General features: G+C 47.1%; 1 protein-coding gene across 1 annotated transcript; it reads right to left on the bottom strand.

The window, feature by feature from the left end:
• Positions 1 to 117: 117 nt before the first annotated feature.
• Positions 118 to 22,889, bottom strand: LOC134983469 (oocyte zinc finger protein XlCOF8.4-like). The gene is made up of 6 exons (XM_063949141.1): positions 22,769 to 22,889; positions 21,180 to 21,258; positions 20,964 to 21,061; positions 20,469 to 20,865; positions 320 to 439; positions 118 to 131 (listed from the first exon to the last, which is right to left on the bottom strand). The coding sequence occupies exons 2-6, from the start codon at positions 21,211 to 21,213 to the stop codon at positions 118 to 120; spliced, it is 663 nt and encodes a 220-aa protein (XP_063805211.1). The 5' UTR covers positions 21,214 to 21,258; positions 22,769 to 22,889.
• Between the last annotated feature and the right edge of the window lie 906 nt (positions 22,890 to 23,795).

The raw sequence follows: 23,795 nt of genomic DNA, 5'->3' as shown, positions 1-23,795 counted from the left end.
ATGATTATTTCACCCAGTGGTAACATGTATATTGCAAAAAGCATAGGAGATAGGATAAGAACCTTGAAGAACAACGTATGGCAATAATAAGTATACTCCAGAAAATGAAATGGTTCCTCACCTGATGAAGTCTAATATGTACAACAAGAGATGATTTATTTCTCAGAGCATGGAAATGGCCTCTCATCTGTGTGACTTCTCTGATATGTAACAAGTTGTGATTTCTGTGTAAAACATTTCCCACATTCAGAGCAAGAAAATGGCTTCTCACCTGTGTGACTTCTCTCATGGTTTCTAAGATCTGATTTGTGTGCAGAACATTTCCCACACTCAGAACATGGAAATGTATTCTCACCTGTGCGAGTTCTCCGATGTCTAACAAGTTGTGATTTCCGTGTAAAACATTTCCCACACTCAGAGCAAGAAAATGGCTTCTCACCTGTGTGACTTCGCTGATGTGTAACAAGTGGTGATTTCTGGGAAAAACATTTACCGCACTCAGAGCAAGAAAATGGCTTCTCACCTGTGTGACTTCTCTGATGTATAACAAGATGTGATTTATTTAAACAATGTTTTCCACACTCAGAGCAAGAAAATGGCTTCTCACCTGTGTGACTTCTGTGATGTGTAACAAGTTGTGTTTTCCATCTAAAACATTTCCCACACTCAGAGCAAGAAAATGGCTTCTCACCTGTGTGACTTCTCTGATGTGTAACAAGTTGTGATTTCTGGGAAAAACATTTCCCACACTCAGAACAAGAAAACGGCTTCTCACCTGTGTGACTTCGCTGATGTGTAACAAGTTGTGATTTCCATATAAAACATTTCCCACACTCAGAGCAAGAAAATGGCTTCTCACCTGTGTGACTTCTCTGATGTATAACAAGATTTGATTTCCGTGCAAAACATTTCCCACACTCAGAACATGGAAATGGCCTCTCACCTTCCTTAGCTGGCTGATGGGTAATACGTTTTGTGTTCTGTGTAAAACATTTGGCATCTATAGAACAGGGAAACACTGTATCTACTCTCAGAGCTGTAACAGATGCACCAATATCAGAGTTATCAGCAGAACATTTCCCAGGATCAGAGGGACCAGCTGATAGAGCTGGATGTATAATTGGGGTAATGGGATTAGCTCCTGGAGAATCCTGTCTACTGTCATTATCTTTTATGTCACAATCCGGGGATAACATTAGATGTCCTTCTGAGATGTTCCTGCTTGTGTGTCCATCTGCTGGAAATAAAATACATTATGGAAATGTGACATTTTCTGTAACAATATTAATCTTGTAAACAATAGGAGAAGACGACTCTCTGGGACACTTAATTGTAAATGTGTGTGTATAATAAAACATAATTTTTAATGAAGGCTTTATAATATTGTGTCTCAGACTATCATTATGTCCACCCTCCTGAGAACACTCACAATAACAAATGTAATATTATAATAAGACTTAGATATATCTCTCTCTTGTACTGGTAACTAACCATGAAGTATAAATGGAGATGTAGTCACTCGCCAAGTCCTATGTCAGCACCAATGTAAAACAATGGATGGGGAACATATCGTATGAATTGGAGATTCTAGATGAACAATAACATCAGTCATATGAGCTGATGGATCAGAGAAATGTCTCCTAACGTTACTCCTGGAAGCATTGGTAAGGAAGCATTCCTTTATGTGTGTGCTCATACGCTGGTAAGCCTGTACATGTGTTACTCCCCCTCATATAAGGTATATTGCTACAGCAGAGTAGGTGTGGAACAATGTATTTTACATGCAATACACCATATTATACACTGCAATCATCATCATCATCTGCTGGGTTATAATCCACTCTTACACCCCCATCATCAGTGTCTTACCTCTATATTCACAATAGTAATAAGGATGATGGTGTGCACAGTAAGTATGATATAGAGAATGACATATCAGAATCTATACAGCTGCCGCCATACTTCTGCTTCTCATACGTGTGCTACTGGCAGCAGTGAACATCTAAGAGTGCAGGGAAGACAGAGTCTGATGAGAAAGAGACTGGATCTGCCTTTGCAGGGAGGTACCACACCTGTCACCCCTGTTAGTATATAAAATAATAAATAAGAGGAGTGTGGTCCATGCAGACCTGCTTTCTGGAGCTCTCCTCAGTAAGTGGCTTCTTATTTACCCTACCTGATAGCTCTCAGCCCCCGCTGGGACCAAGACCCAATCTATTTTGTCCCCCACTACCCTAAAGCCGCTTGCTCTACTCACTCCGGGCACTGTTCACTGCCGCAGCCTAGTGACGCCGCTGAAGCCATGGGCTGTATTCTGGGGCTATGTGCGCCCAGTCTTTCCTGCACGCTCTAGACACCTGACTTGGAGGTGCTTTTGGCTGCAGGGGTGGGATGGTTAGGGTTAGGCTGTGGGTAGGTGGGGGGGTTAGAGTTAGGCATCCCCAGAGAGGGATAGGGTTAGGCTGCTAGGGTGGGAGGGCTAGGCTGTGGGGGACAGAGGGTTAGGCTGCAGGGAGAAGGGTTAGGCTTAGCACCACTGGGGAGGTTTAGGGAAAGACTGTGGGGGAGGGATGGTTAGGCTGTGGGTAGGGGGGGTTAGGCTGTGCGTAGGGGGGTTAGGAATCCCATGGCGAGGGTTAGGTTGTGTGGGATAGAGGGTTAGGCATCCCCCGGGAAAGGTTACGCTGTGGGGGATGGAGGGTTAGGCTGCTAGGGTGGGAGGGTTAGGCATCCACTGGGAAGGGTTAGGCTATGGGGGAGGGAGGATTAAGCTGTGGGGGAGGGAGGGTTAAGCTGTGGGGGAGGGAGGGTTAGGCTGCAGGTAGTGGGGCCTAAGGCATCCCCCGAGGAGGGTTAGGCTGCAGGTAGGGAGGGTTACGCATCCCCCAGGAACGGTTAGGCTGTGGGGGAGGAAAGGTTAGGCTGCTAGGGTGGGAGGATTAGGCTGCGGGTAGGGGGGGGTTAGGCATCCTCCTGGGAGGGTTAGGTTGTCGGTAGGGGGGTTATGCATCCCCCGAGGGGGTTAACACCACTAGGGTAGGAGGGTTAGGCTGTGGGTAGGGGGGGGCTAAGGCATCCCACGTGGAGTGTTAGGTTGTGGGGGAGGGGGGGTTAGGCTGTGTGTAGGGGGGGTTAGGCTGTGGGGGAGGGAGGGTTAGGCTGTGTATAGGGGGGGGGGGGGGTTAGGCATCTCCCGGGGGAATTAGCAGCACTGGGGAGGGATAGGGACAGGCTGTGGGAAAGGCTGGTTAGTGTGAGGGGAGAATCAGGTTTAGATTAGGTTTTGGGGGGACTGTGGGGATTTTCACCTCTGGAATGCTGCTGTCGGCATAATGACAGCGGGTAGCCTGGGCTTTGGGATATATGTATTCCGTTTTCACCATAGCGTTAGCAGCACAAATGAAAGGACCAGAGGCAGGAACAACAAAGTTCTAGAAATTGCAGCAACCATCACCATGACTGGATACATGAAGAGATGCAGCGTTACATAAGACACACACACACTACCTTATTAATAACATCCAGCTCACCCACATAAGTCACCCCACCAGGCAGCCATCACGGAGCTGAGGCTGAGCTCCTGCTTCTCTATCAGTGCACAGATGATAACAGTGGGCGGTCTGAGGCAGACACCGGCCGCACTTCATTCCCTGCGGACCACCCCTCCTTTCCTACAGCCAGCATGGCCAGACACGGAGCCCCTGCTGGCTGGTAAGCTGCGGGGCGGACGCTGCAGCCCGGACCAGGATACAATAGAAGCGGTGGGACTGGGGATATCCGGCCTGTGAGCAGAGAGGGAGGGGGTGGTGCATTGGTGCGCCACGCTGCACATCAGCTTATCATTGAGCACATGCGCAGAAGCTGTCACCTAGCACTGACTGATCTGAGCTCCAATCACTGCAGATGGCCCACTGTGTGAAGGAGACTGGACATCAAGGGGACAACTGGACCAGCCTAAGGGGCTCTGGCCCAGCGTCCTGGTGGACCAATCCGCCCCTGGCTGCGCAGCTCCCGCTACTGCTGGGGACAGAACGGGCTGCCCACAGTCACCGGAGCCCGGTGGTGATATTGGGAAGTGAGGTGGCTGCCATTTTGGATTGAAGCATTTGCCTGAAGGTGAAACTACCTTCTATTTATATGGTACCACTATAATCTACTTCCTCTCAGTCTACATGCAGAGCCCAGTATCAAGTATCGTCTGAGTACAGCTCATTACACTCTGATTACAACCTCACAGTATATTATTTTGTGGATTTAGCCACTGAATATATTTTGCCATTTGTGTCTCTCTGTGCTGAGTACTTCACGTCTGTGATCACGCTGACCTCTAGTGGAATTTCTCGGTCATTACTGTGTTATTTGAGTTGCATTACATCATGTTTACTTGAAATTTTGGCTCGGATTACCCCGTCACCCCGACTAAGAATGTCATTTTGAACGGAGTCATCTTGATGTAACCTCCTGACAGCGTACTACTGCTCCTTTTATTTATAGATCGTTTGTATTTTCCTATCTCTGAGAGGTCAGTCTCTTTGTAGCCGGCTTACCATGCCTCCAAAAAAGCTTAAAAAGGTACCAAATCGGCCCCACCTGTCCATCTCTTTGGTATCTCAAATTCAAGTGGTCCTTCTGAGACCGCTACAACATCATCTGCTTCTTCTTGTCAGATGCACAGCCCAGCTGTAATGGCTGAAGACGCCTTAAGACACTCTAGAGCAGGGCTGGCCAAACCAGTCCTCGAGATCTACCAACAGTACACATTTTCCAGACCACCTAGCTGGTGCACAGGTGTAGTCATTACTAATTAAGATGTGCTGCATTCATTCCTAACTGACAATTCTACAGATCTCCAGGAGGCCTGGAAAACATGAACTGTTGGTAGATCTCGAGGACCGGTTTGGCCAGCCCTGCTCTAGAGGATCCTGTTACTCTACGCTCTATACATTCTATGTTATTTACATTTAAGGACTGAACTAACTTCAGAACTTAACTCTAATATTCAAGCTTTGAGGTCTGATATCAGTGAGATTGGCACTCGTACAGACTGAGATGAAAGAGATTGTTGTGTCTCACAAAGATCTGATTTCAGCACATGACACCCTTCAGGAAGACATGGGGGTATATTTACTAACATTCGTAATTCTCCCGATTTGGTTGGAGATTAATTACGAATGACATCGAAAGTGTAAAACTGCAACTTTTTTAATTGATTACGACTAATTTACTAAGCTGTCGTATTCTGCATTTTCGTGTTTTCCGATGTCGATGTCATTCGTAATTTTTTACAGTGTATTACGGGAGTGATTAGCAAAACACTGCCGACTTTAACACAATGAATCACGGACGAATCTGTGAGATTCGTGCTGGGGTTCATTGTGCACCTTTTTATATTTTATAAAGTAGTTTAAAATGTGAAAAAAAATTGCGTGGGGTCCCCCTCCTAAGCCAAACCAGCCTCGGGCTCTTTGAGCCGATCCTGGTTGCAGAAATATGGGAAAAAAATGGACAGGGGTTCCCCCATATTTAAACAACCAGCATCGGGCTCTGCGCCTGGTCCTGGTTCCAAAAATATAGGTGACAAAAAGGAGTAGGGGTCCCCCGTATTTTTGCAACCAGCACCGGGCTCCACTAGCTGGACAGATAATGCCACAGCCGGGGGTCACTTTTATACAGTGCCCTGCGGCCGTGGCATTAAATATCCAACTAGTCACCCCTGGCCGGGGTACCCTGGGGGAGTGGGGACCCCTTGAATAAAGGGGTCCCCCCCCCAGCCACCCAAGGGCCAGGGGTGAAGCCCGAGGCTGTCCCCCCCATCCAAGGGCTGCGGATGGGGGGCTGATAGCCTTTGTTAAAAGTGTTTGATATTGTTTTTAGTAGCAGTACTACAAGGCCCAGCAAGCCTCCTCCGCAAGCTGTACTTGGAGAACCACAAGTACCAGCATGCGGCGGAAAAACGGGCCCGCTGGTACCTGTAGTACTAGTACTAAAAAAATACCCCAATAGAGACATCACACACACACCTTGAAAGTATAACTTTAATACATACATGCATACCACCATATACACATACTTACCTTATGTTCACACGAGGGTCGGTCCTCTTCTCCAGTAGAATCCATGGTGTACCTGTTGATAAAATTATACTCACCAAATCCAGTGTAGAAGGCTCCTCGGCTTGTAATCCTTTTGTAATCCACGTACTTGTAAAAATTAAAAAACGGATACCCGACCACGAACTGAAAGGGGCCCCATGTTTTCACATGGGACCCCTTTCCCCGAATGCCTGGAACCAACTCTGACTTAAGTCCAAGAAGGTTCCATCAGCCAATCAGGGAGCGCCACGTTTGGCACCCTCCTGATTGGCTGTGTGCTCCTGTACTGTATGACAGGCAGCACCCGGCAGTGTTACAATGTAGCGCCTATGCGCTCCATTGTAACCAATGGTGGGAACTTTGTGGTCAGCGGTGAGGTTACTCTCGGTTACTCTGGGCATGGATCTATTTTTGGCCCATATTTATTTGCTCTTGGGTATAAAACGTGTATTTTTATCTTTATTTCCTGTGCTATATAATTGCTATATGGTCTGATATTCTTTCCACTGTTACGTTTCATAATACCTTTCTAGAATGTTTGGGTGTTCAGGTAAAGCATTACTGATCCGTCTAACATCCTGTTGCCCTTATAACGGTGTTGGTAGAACCTACATTGGATATCAGGCCATGTTCTTGGCCTTTACCTCCTTTGGTTACATTGAGATTTGATATTTCTTTGTACAATTGTTACTATGATGACTAGATTTTGCACTTTCGTATGGCTATTTGGGGTAGTTCGCAGGTCCCCCTTTTAGGCCCGACCGCCACCTTTTTCTACCTTTCTGTCCCAGTACCCTAGTGACGGAATCTCTAGCTCCTTTATGGATGCTATTTCTGGCTCCCATTTTTTCTTTCCTTTTCTATCTGTTATTGGATAGATTGAAGTATGCACATGACCTACAGACTCTACTGGACTTTACACAGATGATCCTAGATGTTTCATACCATGATCTGATCTCTCTCTATCACGGTGAAGTTTTTAAGTCTTAATGTAAAAGGTCTTAATTCTCCTCATAAGAGACGTCTTGCAATAAAATATTTCGCTGACCAGAAGGCGGCGGTGGTAGCCATTCAGGAATCACATGATCCATTGCACTCTCCCCCTCAGTTTACCAATAACGACCCCAACATGCTATATCTCCTGTGGTGTAGCCATCCTTTCCCATAGATCCTGCCCCTTTCACCTGGACAGCAAGTGGGTGGATTGCAATGGTAGATATTGGATTCTAGTTGTGAAAATTCATTATAAATATGTCACCCTCACTTCTCTCTATGCCCCTCATGCCAGACAGACCCGATTTCTTAAATCGTTTTTTCAAACGCTACAAGAAATAGGATTTTAATACCTACCGGTAAATCCTTTTCTCTTAGTCCGTAGAGGATGCTGGGGTCACCATTAGAACCATGGGGCATAGACCGGATCCGCAGGAGACATGGGCACTTTAAGACTTTCAAAGGATGTGAACTGGCTCCTCCCTCTATGCCCCTCCTCCAGACTCCAGTTATAGGAACTGTGCCCAGGGAGATGGACATTTCGAGGAAAGGATTTATTGTTAAACTAAGGTGAGATACATACCAGCTCATACCTCAAACACGCCACGCAACATGTCATTCCATAGAACACAAGCCAACGGCATGAACAACGTCAGCAACATGCCGACTATAACTGTAACACAACATGTGTGTAACCACAATGAATAACTGCAGATACAGTACGCACTGGGATGGGCGCCCAGCATCCTCTACGGACTAAGAGAAAAGGATTTACCGGTAGGTATTAAAATCCTATTTTCTCATACGTCCTAGAGCAGGGGTGGGGAACCTGTGGCCCTCCAGCTGTTGTTGAAATACACATCCCAGCATGCCCTGCAACAGTTTTAGCATGGCCAAATAGCAAAATTGTAGCAAGGCATGCTTTTATGTGTAGTTCAACAACAGCTGGAGGGCCAAAGGTTCCCCACCCCTGTCCTAGAGGATGCTGGGGTCACCATTAGAACCATGGGGTTATACCAAAGCTCTAGTACCGGCGGGAGAGTGCGGATGTCTCTGCAGCACTGATTGACCAAACTGGAGGTCATCATCGGCCAAGGTATCAAACTTGTAAAACTTAGCAAAAGTGTTTGACCCTGATCAAGTAGCTGCTCGGCAAAGTTGTAATGCCAAGACTCCCCGGGCAGCCGCCCAGGATGAGCCCACCTTCCTAGTCAAATGGGCTTTTACCGATTTTGGTAACGGCAATCCCGCCGTAGAATGAGCCTGCTGAATCGTATTACAGATCCAGCCTGCAATAGTCTGCCTGGAAGTAGGACACCCAATCTTGTTGGGAGCATACAGGACAAACAGAGCCTCCGTTTTCCTGATTTGAGCCGTTCTGGCGACATAAATTTTCAAAGCTCTGACCACATCCAGATACTTTGACTCATAAGGCGTCAGTAGCCACTGGCACCACAATAGCTTGGTTCATGTGGAAAGATGAAACCACTTTCGGCAGAAATTGTTGACGAGTTCTCAACTCTGCTCTATCTTCATGAAAGATCAAATAAGGGCTCTTGTGAGACAAGGCCGCTCAGACACCCGCCTCGCGGATGCCAAGGCCAACAGGATGACCACTTTCCAAGTGAGGAATTTCAATTCCACCTTACGTAAAGGTTCAAAGCAATGTTATTGAAGGAACTGCAACACCACATTAAGATCCCACGGTGCCACTGGGGGCACAAATGGAGGTTGGATGTGCAACACACCCTTCACGAAGGTCTGAACTTCTGGAAGGGAGGCCAATTGTTTCTGAAAGAAAACCGATAAGGCTGAAATCGGTACCTTTACTGAGCCCAATTTTAGGCCCGCATCCACGCCTGCGTGTAGAAAATGGAGAAAACATACTAGCTGAAATCCCTCTGTAGGAGCTTTCTTGGATTCACACCAAGAAACATATTTTCTCCAAATACGGTGGTAATGTTTAGACGTTACTCCTTTTCTGGCCTGAATAAGTGTGGGAATGACTTCACTGGGAATATCCTTTCGGGCTAGGATTTTGCGTTCAACCACCATGCCGTCAAACGTAGCCGCAGTAAGTCTTGATACACGCATGGCCCTTGCCGTAACAGGTCCTCGCGGAGAGGAAGAGGCCAGGGATCTTCTACGAGTAATTCCTGAAGATCTGGATACCAAGCCCTCCTTGGCCAGCCTAGGACAATGAGGATCGCTTGAATCTTTGTACTTCTTATGATCTTTAGAACTTTTGGAATGAGAGGAAGTTGAGGGAATACATATTCCAACTGAAACACCCACGGTGTCACCAGTGCATCCACTGCCATTGCTTGAGGGTCCCTCGACCTGAAACAATATCTCTGTAGCTTCTTATTGCGACGAGACGCCATCATGTCTATTTGAGGAACTCCCCAAAGACTTGTCACTTCTGTGAAGACCTCCTGATGGAGGCTCCACTCTCCTGGATGGAGATCATGCCTGCTGAGGAAGTCTGTTTCCCAGTTGTCCACTCCTGGTATGAAGACTGCCAACCGAGCAACTGTATGTTTTTCCGCCTAGCGGAGAATCTTTGTAGCTTCTGCCATTGCCGCTCTGCTCTTTGTTCCGCCTTGGCAGTATACGTATGCTACTGCTGTTATATTGTCCGACTTGATCAGTACAGGCAGATTGTGACAAAGACGTTCCGTTTGTAGAAGGCCGTTGTAAATAGCCCTTAACTCCAGAACGTTTATGTGAAGACAAGTCTCCTGACTTGACTATCTTCCTTGGAAGTTTTCCCCCTGTGTCACTGCTCCCCAGCCTCGGAGGCTTGCATCTGTGGTTACTAGGATCCAGTCCTGGATCCCGAACCTGTGCCCCTCTAGGAGGTGAGAGCTGTGCAGCCACCACAGGAAAGAGATTCTGGTCTTGGAAGACAGGATTATCCTCCGGTGCATGTGTAGGTGGGATCCGAACCACTTGTCCAACAGGTCCCACTGGGACACTCTGGCATGGAATCTGCCAAACTGAATGGCCTTGTAAGCCGCAACCATCTTCCCCAGCAAGCGAGTGCATTGATGGATTGACACTCTGGCTGTTTTCAGAATTTGTTTGACCAGACCCTGAATTTCCTGAGCCTTCTCCACTGGAAGAAAAACTCTGTAGTTCTGTGTCCAGTATCATTCCCAAAAACGTCAGCCAGGTCGTCGGAATCAACTGTGATTTTGGCAACTTTAGGAGCCAACCATGTTGTTGAAGAACTGTCAGGGAGAGTGCAATGTTTTGCACCAACTGGTCCCTGGATCTCGCCTTTATCAGAAGATCATCCAAGTACGGGATAATCGTTACTCTTTGCTTGCGAAGGAGAACCATAATTTCCGCTATTACCTTGGTAAAAAAACTCGGAGCCATGGAAAGACCAAACGGCAACATCTGAAATTGGTAATGACAATCCTGAATTGCAAACCTCAGGTAAGCCTGATGCGGAGGATAAATGGGAACATGTAAGTAGGCATCCTTTATGTCCACCAACACCATAAAATCCCCTCCCTCCAGACTGGAACTCACTGCTCGGAGCGACTCCATCTTGAATTTGAACTTTTTTAGATAGAAATTGAGGGACTGCAGGTTTAGGATCGGTCTGACCGAGCCATCCGGCTTCGGGACCACGAAGTGGCTCGAATAAAAGCCTTCTCCCTGTTGTGACGGGGGGGCCGTGACAATGACCTGGTTGCGTTTTTGGAGGGTCTTTCTCTTTTTAGGAGGGATAGGGCTACCAAAAGGGGAGGAGGGATATGTCTCTTCGGTAAACCATCTCTTAAACCATGCGTAATAGATACTATCTGCAAGGGGATTGGAGATAATGTGGAGTCGCTATGGGTTGATATCACAAGTGAGGGCACTGAGGCAAAGAAACTAGTCATTGACACGTTGCAAGCAACCGGATATCAGCATACATGATGAGGAACAACTCCTACAGCAAATAGAAAAAGCAGCAGGAATGGGGGACATCCTAGTGTTAGGAGACTTTAACTATCCTGATATAAATTGGAGGAACGATTCATGTTTAAAAACTAGGAGCAACAGGTTTTTAAATACATTGAAGGATCAATTCCTGAATCAATTAGAGGTAAAACTATTCTGGACCTAGTTATTACCAATAACGTGGACATTATATCAAACATTAAAGTTGGGGAGACCTTGGGAAACAGCGATCATTATATGATCACTTTTGACATCAGTTTCAAGAAAAATAGCTATAAGGGAGCAACCAAAACATTAAACTTCAGAAAAGCTAACTTTAATATGCCGAGACGGGCACTAAACAGCATTGACTGGGATGAGTTGTTTCATGGCAAGGACACTTCGGAAATGTGGGATACTTTAAAAGGGTTGCTTGAAAGCAATAGTCACAAATTCATTCCAATGAGCAGTAAACGCAGGAGTATTAAGCACAAACCAATGTGGCTTAATAAGGAGGTCAAAGAAGCAATGGCTAATAAGAGGCGTGCTTTTAAAACATTTAAATCTAATGGTGGGGAGGAGTCATTCCAGTTTTACAAGGAATGCAATAAAATATGCAAAAAAGTAATAAGAGCAGCTAAAATTGCTAATGAAAAGCAAATCGCTATAGAGTCAAATCAATCCTAAAAAGTTTTATAAATATATAAACAGTAAAAGGTTGAAGAAGGAGAACGTGGGCCCATTAGAGGATGAATTGGGATCCTTGACAAACGATGACAAATTAAAAGCTGAAATATTGAACAATTTTTTTCGTCAGTATTCACCATGGAGGATGCACAGGTGACAGTATTGCTTAACGACAGTGAATGTAATGACTCTTGGCTAGATACCTGTTTAAGTGAGGAAGTAGTCCTGGAGAGAATAAGCAAAATAAAGATTAATAAATCACCAGGCCCAGACGGTTTGCATCCGAGGCTTATTATGGAGCTTAGGACACAGCTAGCTAAACCCCTATACCCGATTTTCAATAGTTCGATTAGATCAGGCATGGTACCAAAGGATTGGCGCATAGCTGAGGTAGTGCCTTTATTTAAAAAGGGAACTAAAAATAATCCTGGAAACTATAGACCAGTTAGTTTAACCTCTATAGTGGGTAAAATATTAGAAGGCATTTTGAGGGATAGCATAGAGGAGCACCTACATGCAACTAAGTTTATTACTAAAAGTCAACATGGGTTTGTAAGGAACAGGTCATGTCAAACCAACTTAATTAGCTTCTATGAGGAAGTGAGCGAGAATCTGGACCCTGGAAAAGCAGTGGACGTGGTTTACTTAGATTTTGCAAAAGCCTTCGATACAGTGCCACATAGGAGACTGGTCCACAAATTAAGGGAACTTGGCCTAGGAAATATTATTTGTACTTGAATAGGTAATTGGTTGGACAACAGGGAACAACAAGTAGTGGTCAATGGGATGTTCTCCAGCTGGGCATCAGTAGTCAGTGGAATACCACAAGGGTCTGTTCTTGGCCCACTGATGTTCATTATATTTATCAATGATCTAGGAATAGGCCTGGAAAACACAGTGTCAATCTTTGCAGACGACACGAAGCTGTGTAAGGTAATTAACTCAGAAACCAACACTTTTAGAAATCTCTCTCTCTCTGCACATGTTATATCTGACTCCCCTGCAGTGCACATGGTTTTGCCCAACTGCTAACAAAATTCCAGCTGCGATCAACTCAAAATTACCCCTAAGGTCTGAACTTCTGGCAACACTGTAAACTTCTTCTGAAAGAACATTGAGAGAGCTGAAATATGCACCTTAATGGAACCCAGACATAAGCCTTTATTCACTCCAGTCTGCAGGAAACACAAGAATTCTGCAGGTGGATACGTGCGTTCCTCATACCAAAAGATATCTCCTCCAGATATGATGATAGTGTTTTGACGTCACAGGCTTTCTGGCCTGAACCATGGTTGCAATAATCTTTTTGGAAAAGCCTTTGTGAGCTAGGATGTTCCGCTCAACCTCCATGCCGTCAAACAAAGTTGCCGTAAGATCGGGTAGATGAACGGTCCTTGTTGCAGAAGATCTCTTCTCATTGGCAGAGGCCAAGAGTCTGCGACGGACATGTTCAGAAGATCTGCTTACCATGTCCTCCGAGGCCAATCCAGGGCAATCAGAATTGCCTGGACTCCTTGATTTCTGAATCGCTTTAGCACCCTCGGGAGCAATGGAATCGAGGAAACAGGTAGACCAGCCAGTAAGGCCAAGGGGACGTCGGCGAATCTATTGCCCTCGCCTGAGGGTTCCTGGTTCTTGAGCAATACCAGCGAAGCTTCTTGTTGAGTCGAGAAGCCATTATGTCTATCTGTGGGCAGCCCCACAGGTCAATTATGTCACGTCTAGCAAAGTTTGAGGATCCGGCAGCTGAGATTTGCCCGAGAAGGTAGCAGGCTGTGAATGAACCAGATGAGGGGGCTGGATATAGTTTCTTCGCATGGGACACGGAGCAATGAAGAACGTAGGCGGGGTTTGAGAGTCAATGGAAAGTATTTATTATGTACAGGGCTGAGGTAAAGAACAGCGGCTGGTGCACAATGGTTAAAGACATGGCTGGGGGCGAAGAACTGTGGACTGTGATTTGAAAGACGAGACTGTAGATGATGAACTGTGGAACTGTGGATGGTGGTTGAAGCCGTGGCTGGAGACAAGGATTGTGGACTGTGGTTTGGAAAACGAGGCTGAAGGTAAATGTTATGCACACCAGTGCCTGCAGGAAAGTACTGGTGTCAGAACTGTTATGCACTCCAGTGCCTGCAGGAATGTACTGGTGTTTGAACTGTTATGCAAAACAAATGGACTCACAGACAGACTGGGGAATATGACATAACGTACACAGAAGGTGATAGGGTAACAAATACACACAAAGTGAACAGAGAAGCCCAGAGGCTAAGGAACTGGGTATCTCCCTTGTATTAGAACTGCTCAGATGGGAAAAGCAAGATGTTGTGTTTTAATACGTAGAGAACCCGAAATGCTGTTGCTAAGGGCAACAGTAAACCCTAAAGGGTTACCAACGGGTGTAGCAGTAAACTCCTTGGTCAGAGATGGAATGATAGACACAAGGAGAGTCTCCACAATCCTAATTCTCACTTGCAGTGCACAGGTTCAGCTTACTGCCACTAAACTGACCCCTGACACCTAGCACAGTGAGACAGGATTAGACAGGCAAGTCTTAGAATACAGCCGCAAACTTGCTAAGTTCACAGAGTAGTAACAGAACCCCAGCAAGCTAAACGACTGACTCCAGTCTTACTGCTAGGTCTGGATTGGCAGAGTGTAATACCAAATCCCCAGGCCTATTTGCAGTAAGCAACAAACAAATACAAAGCTACATAGTACTGGCTAACTTTCATGAACTGACTAACCAACAAAGATTCAGCAGCATCTGCTTACCCTGAGAAGAGGCCTTATAAAGCAGGTGCTGTCCACGCCCCACTCAGACCTCACAGACTGTGAGCACAAAAACCAGCACCGGATCCCCTGCCGTACACAGAGCCTATAACCACTGCACAGCAAAAGACCCGAACCGGAGTATCAGCTGCGCTCAGGTTACTCCGCTAGCACTTGTCTCCCGGTTGCCATGACGACGTGGCAGCACAGGGCAGGAGACCCTAACAGGTAATCTGCAGGCTATAGTCGGTGGTACAAAGGCGTGGCTGGTGAAAGAGATCTGTGGAGTGTGGCTTGAAAGATGAGGCAGAAGATCCGGGGCCGACTGTGCCCAAAGAGTCTTACTGGACCGGGTTTTCCAGGAGCGCTTCCACAGGCAGTAGCAGGCTAGAAACGGCAGGGCTGCAGCAGCAACAGAGAACCGACCAAGCAGGATCAGGAGTAACCAGAATACAGCAGGAATCCTGGGAGGACAGGCTAAAGCACCTACAACAGAGTTGTAACTTGAAGCACTGGCGTCCCTGTCCTAAATCAGCCCCCTTTTATAGGGAGAGCTTCCCCTGGATTGGCTGGAAGAAACAGGAAACAGGAACTATGCTTAAAACTTGGTCTCCAACATGGCAGCCCCCAGTAATGCACACCTTTTTGCAAAGCCACATTGCTCACTGCCCCTGGTCTCCTAGCAACGGCTCAGCAAGGGCATCCCGCCGCCACGAGCGGACCCCCTCACCGCCGCTACTGCTGCCCACGGATCCGGCGCAGCAGCCCACCTCCGCTGCTGCCCGCACAAGGCCAAGGAAGCCAGCCCCGCGGCCCCAGCGTACCGGTAAGATTCCGGACGCTGACAAATTATCTGTTAAAACACCTGTTGATGGAACCACCCTGGGAGGGGTGGAGATCATGACGACTCATGAAGTCCGCTTCCCTGTAGTCCACCCCCAGATTGAAGATGACGGACATTGCATTTCTTTCTTCCCAGAGGAGTATCTTTGACACTTCTCGCATGCAGGCTCTGCTTTTTGTCCCTCCATGGCGATTTATGTAAGCCACCGCCATGGCGTTGTCCGACTGAACCTGGATCGCTCGATTCCTAAGCAGAGGAGAGGCCAGAAGCTGTAGATCACCCGACGTTCCATAATGTTGATTAGAAGTAGGGCTTCGTGGGCTGATCACTTGCCCTGGAACTGAGCCCCTTGGGTGACAGCTCCCCATCCTCTCAGACTCATCTGTCATGAGGAGAATCCAATCCTGAGTCCCAAAACTTCAACCTTCCAGCAGGTTTGAGGACTGTAGCCACCACAAGAGGGAGATCCTGGCCTGAGGTGACAGACGTATTATCCAATGCATCTGAAGATGTGATCCGGATCACTTGCTCAGGAGATCCAATTGAAATGTTCTGGCATGGAACTTTCCGTACTGGATGGCCACAGTATCCAGAAACATTCCCAGGAATAGAAGCCACTGAGTAAGCTCCAGGTGGGACATCTGTAAATTGAGGATCCATACATGTTATAGCAGAAGCTGAATAGTGCGGTCTATATTGAGTACTAGAAGTTCCCTGGATGTCACTTTTATCAAGAGATCATCCAGGTAAGGGACAATATTGACACCCTGGATTCGGAGTGGAACATCATCTCCACCATTACTTCGTGAAGACCCTCGGAGCTGTGGACAGGCCGAAGGGTAGTGCCTGGAACTGGTAGTGATCGTTCAGCAGGGCAAACCGCAGGTAGGCCCGATGAGGTGGCCAAATCAGGATATGGAGATAATTGACCTTTATATCCAGCAAGACCATGAACTCCCATTCTTCCAGACCCGCAATCACTGCTTGCAAGGATTCCATCTTGAACTTGAAAACCTTTAGGTAAGAGTTCAAGGATTTTAGATTCAGAATGGGCCTTACCGAACCGTCCGGTTTTGGTACCACAAACAGGATGGAGTAGTAACCCTTTCCTTGTTGTTGTAGTGGCACTGGAACAATGACTTGGGACTGGACCAACTTTAGGATGGCCTGTTGCAGCGTAACTCATGTATCCTCCAAAACTGGTAAGCTTGATTTGAAAAATTGTTGGGGAGGAGCGCTGCTGAACTCCAGCTTGTAGCCCTGAGAAATGAGGTCCTGTACCCAGGTATCCTGGTAGGAGCTTTCCCAGTTGCGGCTGAAGTGACGCAGTCGAGCTCCCACATCGAGATCCCCTCGATGTGTGTGTGTGGGGGGGTGGGGGGGGGGTCATGCTGAGGCCTTCGTGGAAGCTGAACTGGTGCTTTGTTCCTGAGAACATGCAGCGGCTGGTTTTCTTGCCTTACTTCTGGTGCTTCTCGCTGCAGTGCAGGCACCTCTGATTCTTGATCTAAACCTTGTTGTCCAAAAGGACTGGTTAGACGTCCCCAGAAAAGAGAAATGCGGATTTTCCTGCAGTAACCTTAGAAATCCATGTATCCAACTCCCCTAAGGAAGAGACTCCACACTGTGCTTGGAATCTGCATCCACTATCCAGTGACGCAGCCACAAAGCTCTGCGCGCTGACACTGCCATGCAGTAGTCCTAGTATTAATAGCGCCTATCTCCTTGAGAGAGTCACACAGGATGCCTGCAGTGTCTTGAATGTGTTTTATGAGAGTCACCGTAGTGACCAGGGACATATCCCCCGCAAGGCCCTCTTGAATTTGAGTTGCCCATGTATGACTGGCATGTGTCATCCAGGAACCCACAAGCACGGGTCTTTGTGATACACCAGCCGCTGTGTAAGTAGACTTTAGTGTAGTCTCTATTTTCCTATCCCCAGGGTTCTATAATGTAAAGGAGCCAGATGCTGGTAGTACCACCTTTTTTAAGAAACGGGAGACTGATATGTCTACAGCTGGGGGTTCTTCCCAATTCTTCCTACCTTCAGGTGTAAATGGGGAAGTGTGCAAAAACCATTTTGTAACCTGATATTTTTTATTTTTATCAGGGTTTTTCCAGGCTTTCTTAAATATGTCATCTAGTTCCGGAGAATCAGGGAAGGTGACACTGAGCTTTTTCTGAGTATTAGCAGTAAGCTGAGATGACATGTCTGCCATCATAGTCTTTATGGCACCGAGCCAGGATGACGCCTGACTTCCTCACTAACTTGGGAAGACTGACTGTATTGTTCACATGATAGGGAACCATCTATAGAGGGAGAGAATCTGTTGCAACATACACTGCATAATTGGTGTTTTACCATGTTTAGAGTAGACAACACTCAGACACACACACACACACACACACACACACACACACACACACGTTATTACATAGCAAGCCTGCCCTTACTGTATGTGAGGAGACAGAGAGTGAGAGGGACAGCACACCCAAGCCTGTCAGCCTCAGTAAGATTGCAGGCTGTGTTTATATCACGGTGAACACCGGAGTTCTTGTCCTTTTCAGGACTCTAATTGTGTAATAATAGCGGCTCTCCCCCATATTTACACCCCTGTACAGGTTTCCTGCATATCCTGCAGTGTCTGGAGGAACTGTGTGTCCTTGCTGCTGCAGCAGTGAGCAGAGGAAGGCGCCAAAACGCAGCTGGTCCCGCTCTGGGGTAGCTCCGAACTGTGTAATGGCGCCGGAGCTGTGTAGATATTTATACTGGCAAAGTCTCCTTATAAGTGTGAAACATCACATTGATTTCACCACCGCTGCCAGTGTACACAGGGGGGCTATAGCGGGTCCCTCTAAGGGAGGGTCCCGTATGCCGCCCCTGCCATAGCACCGCACCGAGAACCAGGGGACCCCCCTAGCAGGGCCCCCAGTTTGTACTCACCACTCTTCTGACCTTCAGGCTACGTTAGGGGTGTGCGGCATGCTGCAATTGCGACCAACGAGGCGCAATGCCCCGCGGTACCAACAACCTCTCAGGACCCCCCCTCCCCCCACTCACACGGTGCAGGTATACTGACGCCCAAACAGCATCCCGAAAATAAAGTTCAAAATAAAACTGAAGAAAATCCTCTGGAGCTCCAGAGTGGCATCCTCTCCTGAGGGCACATGTTTCTAAACTGCCTGTATTAGGGGGCACAGAGAGGAGCCGCCAGCACACCCAGTGGAAGAAATGTAAAGTGCACTGGCTCCTTTGGACCCCATCTATACCCCATCGTACTAATTCCCCAATATCCCTTAATGGATATTAGAGAGAGTATTTTTTCAGCCTTTCTGATCTGTAGGATGTAGAGAAGACTTATTCAGTCGACAACCGTGCATAGACTTTAACTCTAATCTAGGAATGATGGAGTCCTGTATAAAGAACACATTCGAAAGGGCTTTCTACGTAGTCTCCTATTGAACTGTCTTGCTAGCCTACAGTTTCTTAGGTCTTTAAATTGCGGACGTTACAGATAATGAGAATATACAGTCATTTTCACCTGAGAATTTTAGTATCATTTCATTTTTCTCCAGGAGAAAGATCCGCTATAAGTGGGAGATTAACTAGGCTTTTTTAGTGATCACCTGCTGTCCAGGGGCCTGACCGGACCGTTCTTCTAGCCAGGGGCAAAACCGGACTGTTCCTCTAGCCAAGGGCAAAACCGGACCGATACTCTAGCGCAGGGGCAATACCGGACCGATCCTCTAGCCCAGGGGCAAAACCGGACCGATCCTCTAGCCAAGGGGCATAACCAGACCGTTCTTCTATCAAGGTGTCTATCCCTCTTTACATGATCTCCACTCTGTATAACAGAGATTGTCTAGATACCTTCTCCAGGACATCTGTACAGAATATCACTCCCCATAATCAATCTGTTTGCTCATGAAGGATGAACTTTTCTATGAGGTCTCTACTAGCAGACATACTAGGAATGGAGTACCTATATTAAGGAATGAAGACCATCCTGTCACATACACTTCCCATTACTCTGCTTTAGAATAAGAACTATTAAGAGATTCCAATTCTTAATTAAAGCATGGTCCACTGAATCCAGTGACCTCCTATTATGCATTACTCATCCGTGTGCTGAAGACCAATGTCACGGCCTACTCGAAAAAGGAGACTGGCGTTCTAGCTCAGTTCTCAGCTTGCCTTCTTATTGCTGAGACTCAACACCATGTTAGTTACAGAAAACAAATCCTACCTGACCTCAGTGACATGATAAGAAAACCATGGGATTAATATGGGCTGATGGCTCCTGATGTATGAGATATACCAAAGAGTGTGGGGAGGAGACTGGTCAGATATCTGGGCTAGTAACACAGTGAAATAATGTGAGGGAGAGAGCAGGAGTATAATAGGGGATGATGGCTCCTGATGTATGAGATACACCAGAGAGTGTGGGGAGGAGACTGGTCAGATCTCTGGGCTGGTAACACACAGTGACATGATGAGAGAGGGAGAGCAGGAGTATAATAGTGGCTGATGGCTCCTGGTGTATGAGATACACCAGAGAGTGTGGGGAGGAGACTGGTCAGATCTCTGGGCTGGTAACACACAGTGACATGATGTGAGGGGGAAAGCAGGAGTATAATAGGGGCTGATGGCTCCTGATGTATGAGATACACCAGAGAGTGTGGGGAGGAGAATGGTCAGATCTCCGGGCTGGTAACACAGTGACATGATGTGAACGGGAGAGCAGGAGTATAATAGGGGCTGATGGCTCCTGATGTATAAGATAAACCAGAGAATGTGGGGAGGAGACTGGTCAGATCATTGGGCTGGTACCACACAGTGACATGATGTGAGGGAAAGAGCAGGAGTATAATAGGGGCTGGTGGCTCCTGACGTACAATATACCCCAGAGAGTGTGGGCAAGAGACTGGTCAGCTCTCTGGGATGGTAACACACAGTGACATGATGTGAGGGTGAGAGCAGGAGTATAATAGAGGTGATGGCTCTAAACTCCACACTGGGAAAAAAAAATTCCTCATTAGTTTGTACTGACAGAGGAGGGTGTAGGATAAGAGATTGCTGTAGTGACTGAGCAAGGAGAATATGTGACTCTGTTCTGTAATAAGTGTTTATTACTCACCTGTGCTGATATCTGTAGGGATCTCCTCCTCCTTATACTGCTGATCACCCCTCACATACGTCTCTTCTTCTCCATCTATATCTTCTGCCTTCATATCAGTCACATACGTCTCTTCTTCTCCATCTATATCTTCTGCCTTTATATCAGTCACATACGTCTCTTCTTCTCCATCTATATCTTCTGCCTTCATATCAGTCACATACGTCTCTTCTTCTCCCTCTGTATCTTCTGCCTTCATATCAGTCACATACGTCTCTTCTTCTCCCTCTATATCTTCTGTCTTTATATCATTCACATACGTCTCTTCTTCTCCCTCTGTATCTTCTGCCTTTATATCAGTCACATACATCTCTTCTTCTCCCTCTGTATCTTTGATTTTAATATTATTTAATTGGGCTTCATCCTATTTTAACAAGACAAATATAGTGACACACAGCTCCTCTACACAACATATAGTGACAGTCACTTTGGTTTATTGGGGAGACCCTACATCCCACCTACCTGATCCTCCTGTGGGATCCTGTGATTCTCCTCTGTACAATCCTGGGAATACAGAGGACGGGGACATCTCTCTGGGGTATCTCTGTTACTGTGCCCATCTGTAGGAGACACACAGTGACTGAGTACAGTGTATATATGTGATTATCAGGTGATGTGTGTATATAGGGGCCCCCATACCTGCTCTCCCCTGTACAATACATGACAGTCTCCTCTTACCCAGTGATGTGAGGGGCCAGTGATTCTCCATCATCACGTCCTTGTACAGACCCCTGTGTTCCTCTATATACTCCTCCTCCTGCATGGAGACATAGACAGTGACATCCTGACACCTTATAGGAACCTGACACACACAGTGATACAGTCATCACCCAGACACATCCCCTGGTGTTACTGTATAATGTCCCATTCCCAGCAGTCACCTCTCCAGTCATCACCCAGACATGTCCCCTGGTGTTACTGTATAATGTCCCATTCCCAGCAGTCACCTCTCCAGTCATCACCCAGACACGTCCCCTGGTGTTACTGTATAATGTCCCATTCCCAGCAGTCACCACTCCAGTCATCACCCAGACACATCCCCTGGTGTTACTGTATAATGCCCCATTCCCAGCAGTCACCTCTACAGTCACCACCCAGACACATCCCCCGGTGTTACTGTATAATGCCCCATTCCCAGCAGTCACCTCTCCAATCATCACCCAGACACATCTCCTGGTGTTACTGTATAATGCCCCATTCCCGGCAGTCACCTCTCCAGTCATCACCCAGACACATCCCCTGGTGTTACTGTATAATGTCCCATTCCCAGCAGTCACCTCTCCAGTCATCTCCCAGACACGTCCCCTGGTGTTACTGTATAATGTCCCATTCCCAGCAGTCACCTCTCCAGTCATCACCCAGACACGTCCCCTGGTGTTACTGTATAATGTCCCATTCCCAGCAGTCACCTCTCCAGTCATCTCCCAGACACGTCCCCTGGTGTTACTGTATAATGCCCCATTCCCAGCAGTCACCTCTCCAGTCATCACCCAGACACACCCCCTGGTGTTACTGTATAATGCCCCATTCCCAGCAGTCACCTCTCCAATCATCACCCAGACACATCCCCTGGTGTTACTGTATAATGCCCCATTCCCAGCAGTCACCTCTCCAGTCACCACCCAGACACGTCCCCTGATGTTACTGTATAATGTCCCATTCCCAGCGGTCACCTCTCCAGTCATCACCCATACACATCCCCCGGTGTTACTGTATAATGTCCCATTCCCAGCAGTCACCTCTCCAGTCATCACCCAGACACATCCCCCGGTGCTACTGTATAATGTCCCATTCCCAGTAGTCACCTCTCCAGTCATCACCCAGACACATCCCCTGGTGTTAATGTATAATGCCCCATTCCCAGCAGTCACCTCTCCAGTCATCACCCAGACACATCCCCCGTTGTTACTGTATAATGCCCCATTCCCAGCAGTCACCTCTCCAGTCATCACCCAGACACGTCCCCCGGTGTTACTGTATAATGTCCCATTCCCAGTAGTAATCTCTCCAGTCATCACTCAGAGACATCCCCTGGTGTTACTGTATAATGCCCCATTCCAAGCAGTCACCTCTCCAGTCATCACCCAGACACGTCCCCTGGTGTTACTGTATAATGCCCCATTCCCAGCAGTCACCTCTCCAGTTATCACCCAAACACATCCCCTGGTGTTACTGTATAATGCCCCATTCCCAGCAATCACCTCTCTAGTCATCACCCAGGCACGTCCCCTGGTGTTACTGTGTAATGCCCCATTCCCAGCAGTCACCTCTCCAGTCAGCAGCTGAATGATCTTGTTGGTGAGTTCCAGGATCTTTTGGTCATTGAGTCTCTCATGTATTAGTGAGTGAGGTGGAGGCACTGGGATGGGTCTCTGGGTTCTACTCAGTCCTCCAGACACACGGGGACGGCTGTTGAATATCTCACACTCATTGGAGGTCTTCTTCACTACTGTGTAATCCTGAGTAATGGAGGAGACATCAAATATCAATATATACACTCCCAGACACCCCCCCCTCACCTCCCCAGTCATGTCCCTTTATTATTACTATAGATATAAGTGACTTCACAGTGACGCTTCTAAATCATCTCACCTCCCCAGTCATGTCCCTGTATTATTTCTATAGATATGAGTGACGTCACTATGAAGCTCCAAAATCCCTTCACCTCCCCAGTCAGGTCCCTGTATTATTACTATAGATATGTGCGGTCACTGTGACGTTCCGATTCCCTCACCTCCCCAGTCATGTCCCTGTATTATGACTATAGATATTAGTGACGTCACTGTAATGCTCTCGGATCCCCTCACCTTCTCAGTCATATCTTTGTATTACTACTAAAGTAATGTCACTGTATAGCTCCCAGATCCGCTAACCTCCCCAGTCATGACCCTGTATTATTACTATAGATATGTGATGTCACATTGACGCTCCCAGATCCCCTCACCTCCCCAGTCATGTCCCTGTATTATTTCTATTGATATAAGTGACATCACTGTGACGCTTCCAGATCTCCTCACCTCCCCAGTCACGTCTCTGTATTATTACTATAGACATAAGTGACGTCACTGTGAAACTCCCAGATTCCCTCACCTCCCCAGTCATGTCCTTGTATTATTACTATAGATATGTGACATCATTGTGCCTCTCCCAGATCCCCTCACCTCCCCAGTCATGTTCTCGTATTATCACAATAGATATAAGTGATGTCACAGTGACAATCCCAGATCCCCTCAACTCCCCAGTCATGTCCCTGTATTATTACTAAAAATAAGTAATGTTACAGTTATGCTACCA

This window comes from Pseudophryne corroboree (genome assembly GCF_028390025.1).
Source record: "Pseudophryne corroboree isolate aPseCor3 chromosome 3 unlocalized genomic scaffold, aPseCor3.hap2 SUPER_3_unloc_16, whole genome shotgun sequence".
NCBI classification, from domain to species: domain Eukaryota; kingdom Metazoa; phylum Chordata; class Amphibia; order Anura; family Myobatrachidae; genus Pseudophryne; species Pseudophryne corroboree.
Note: the sequence above shows the minus strand (reverse complement) of the source record. Positions and strands in the feature narration are given on the sequence as shown.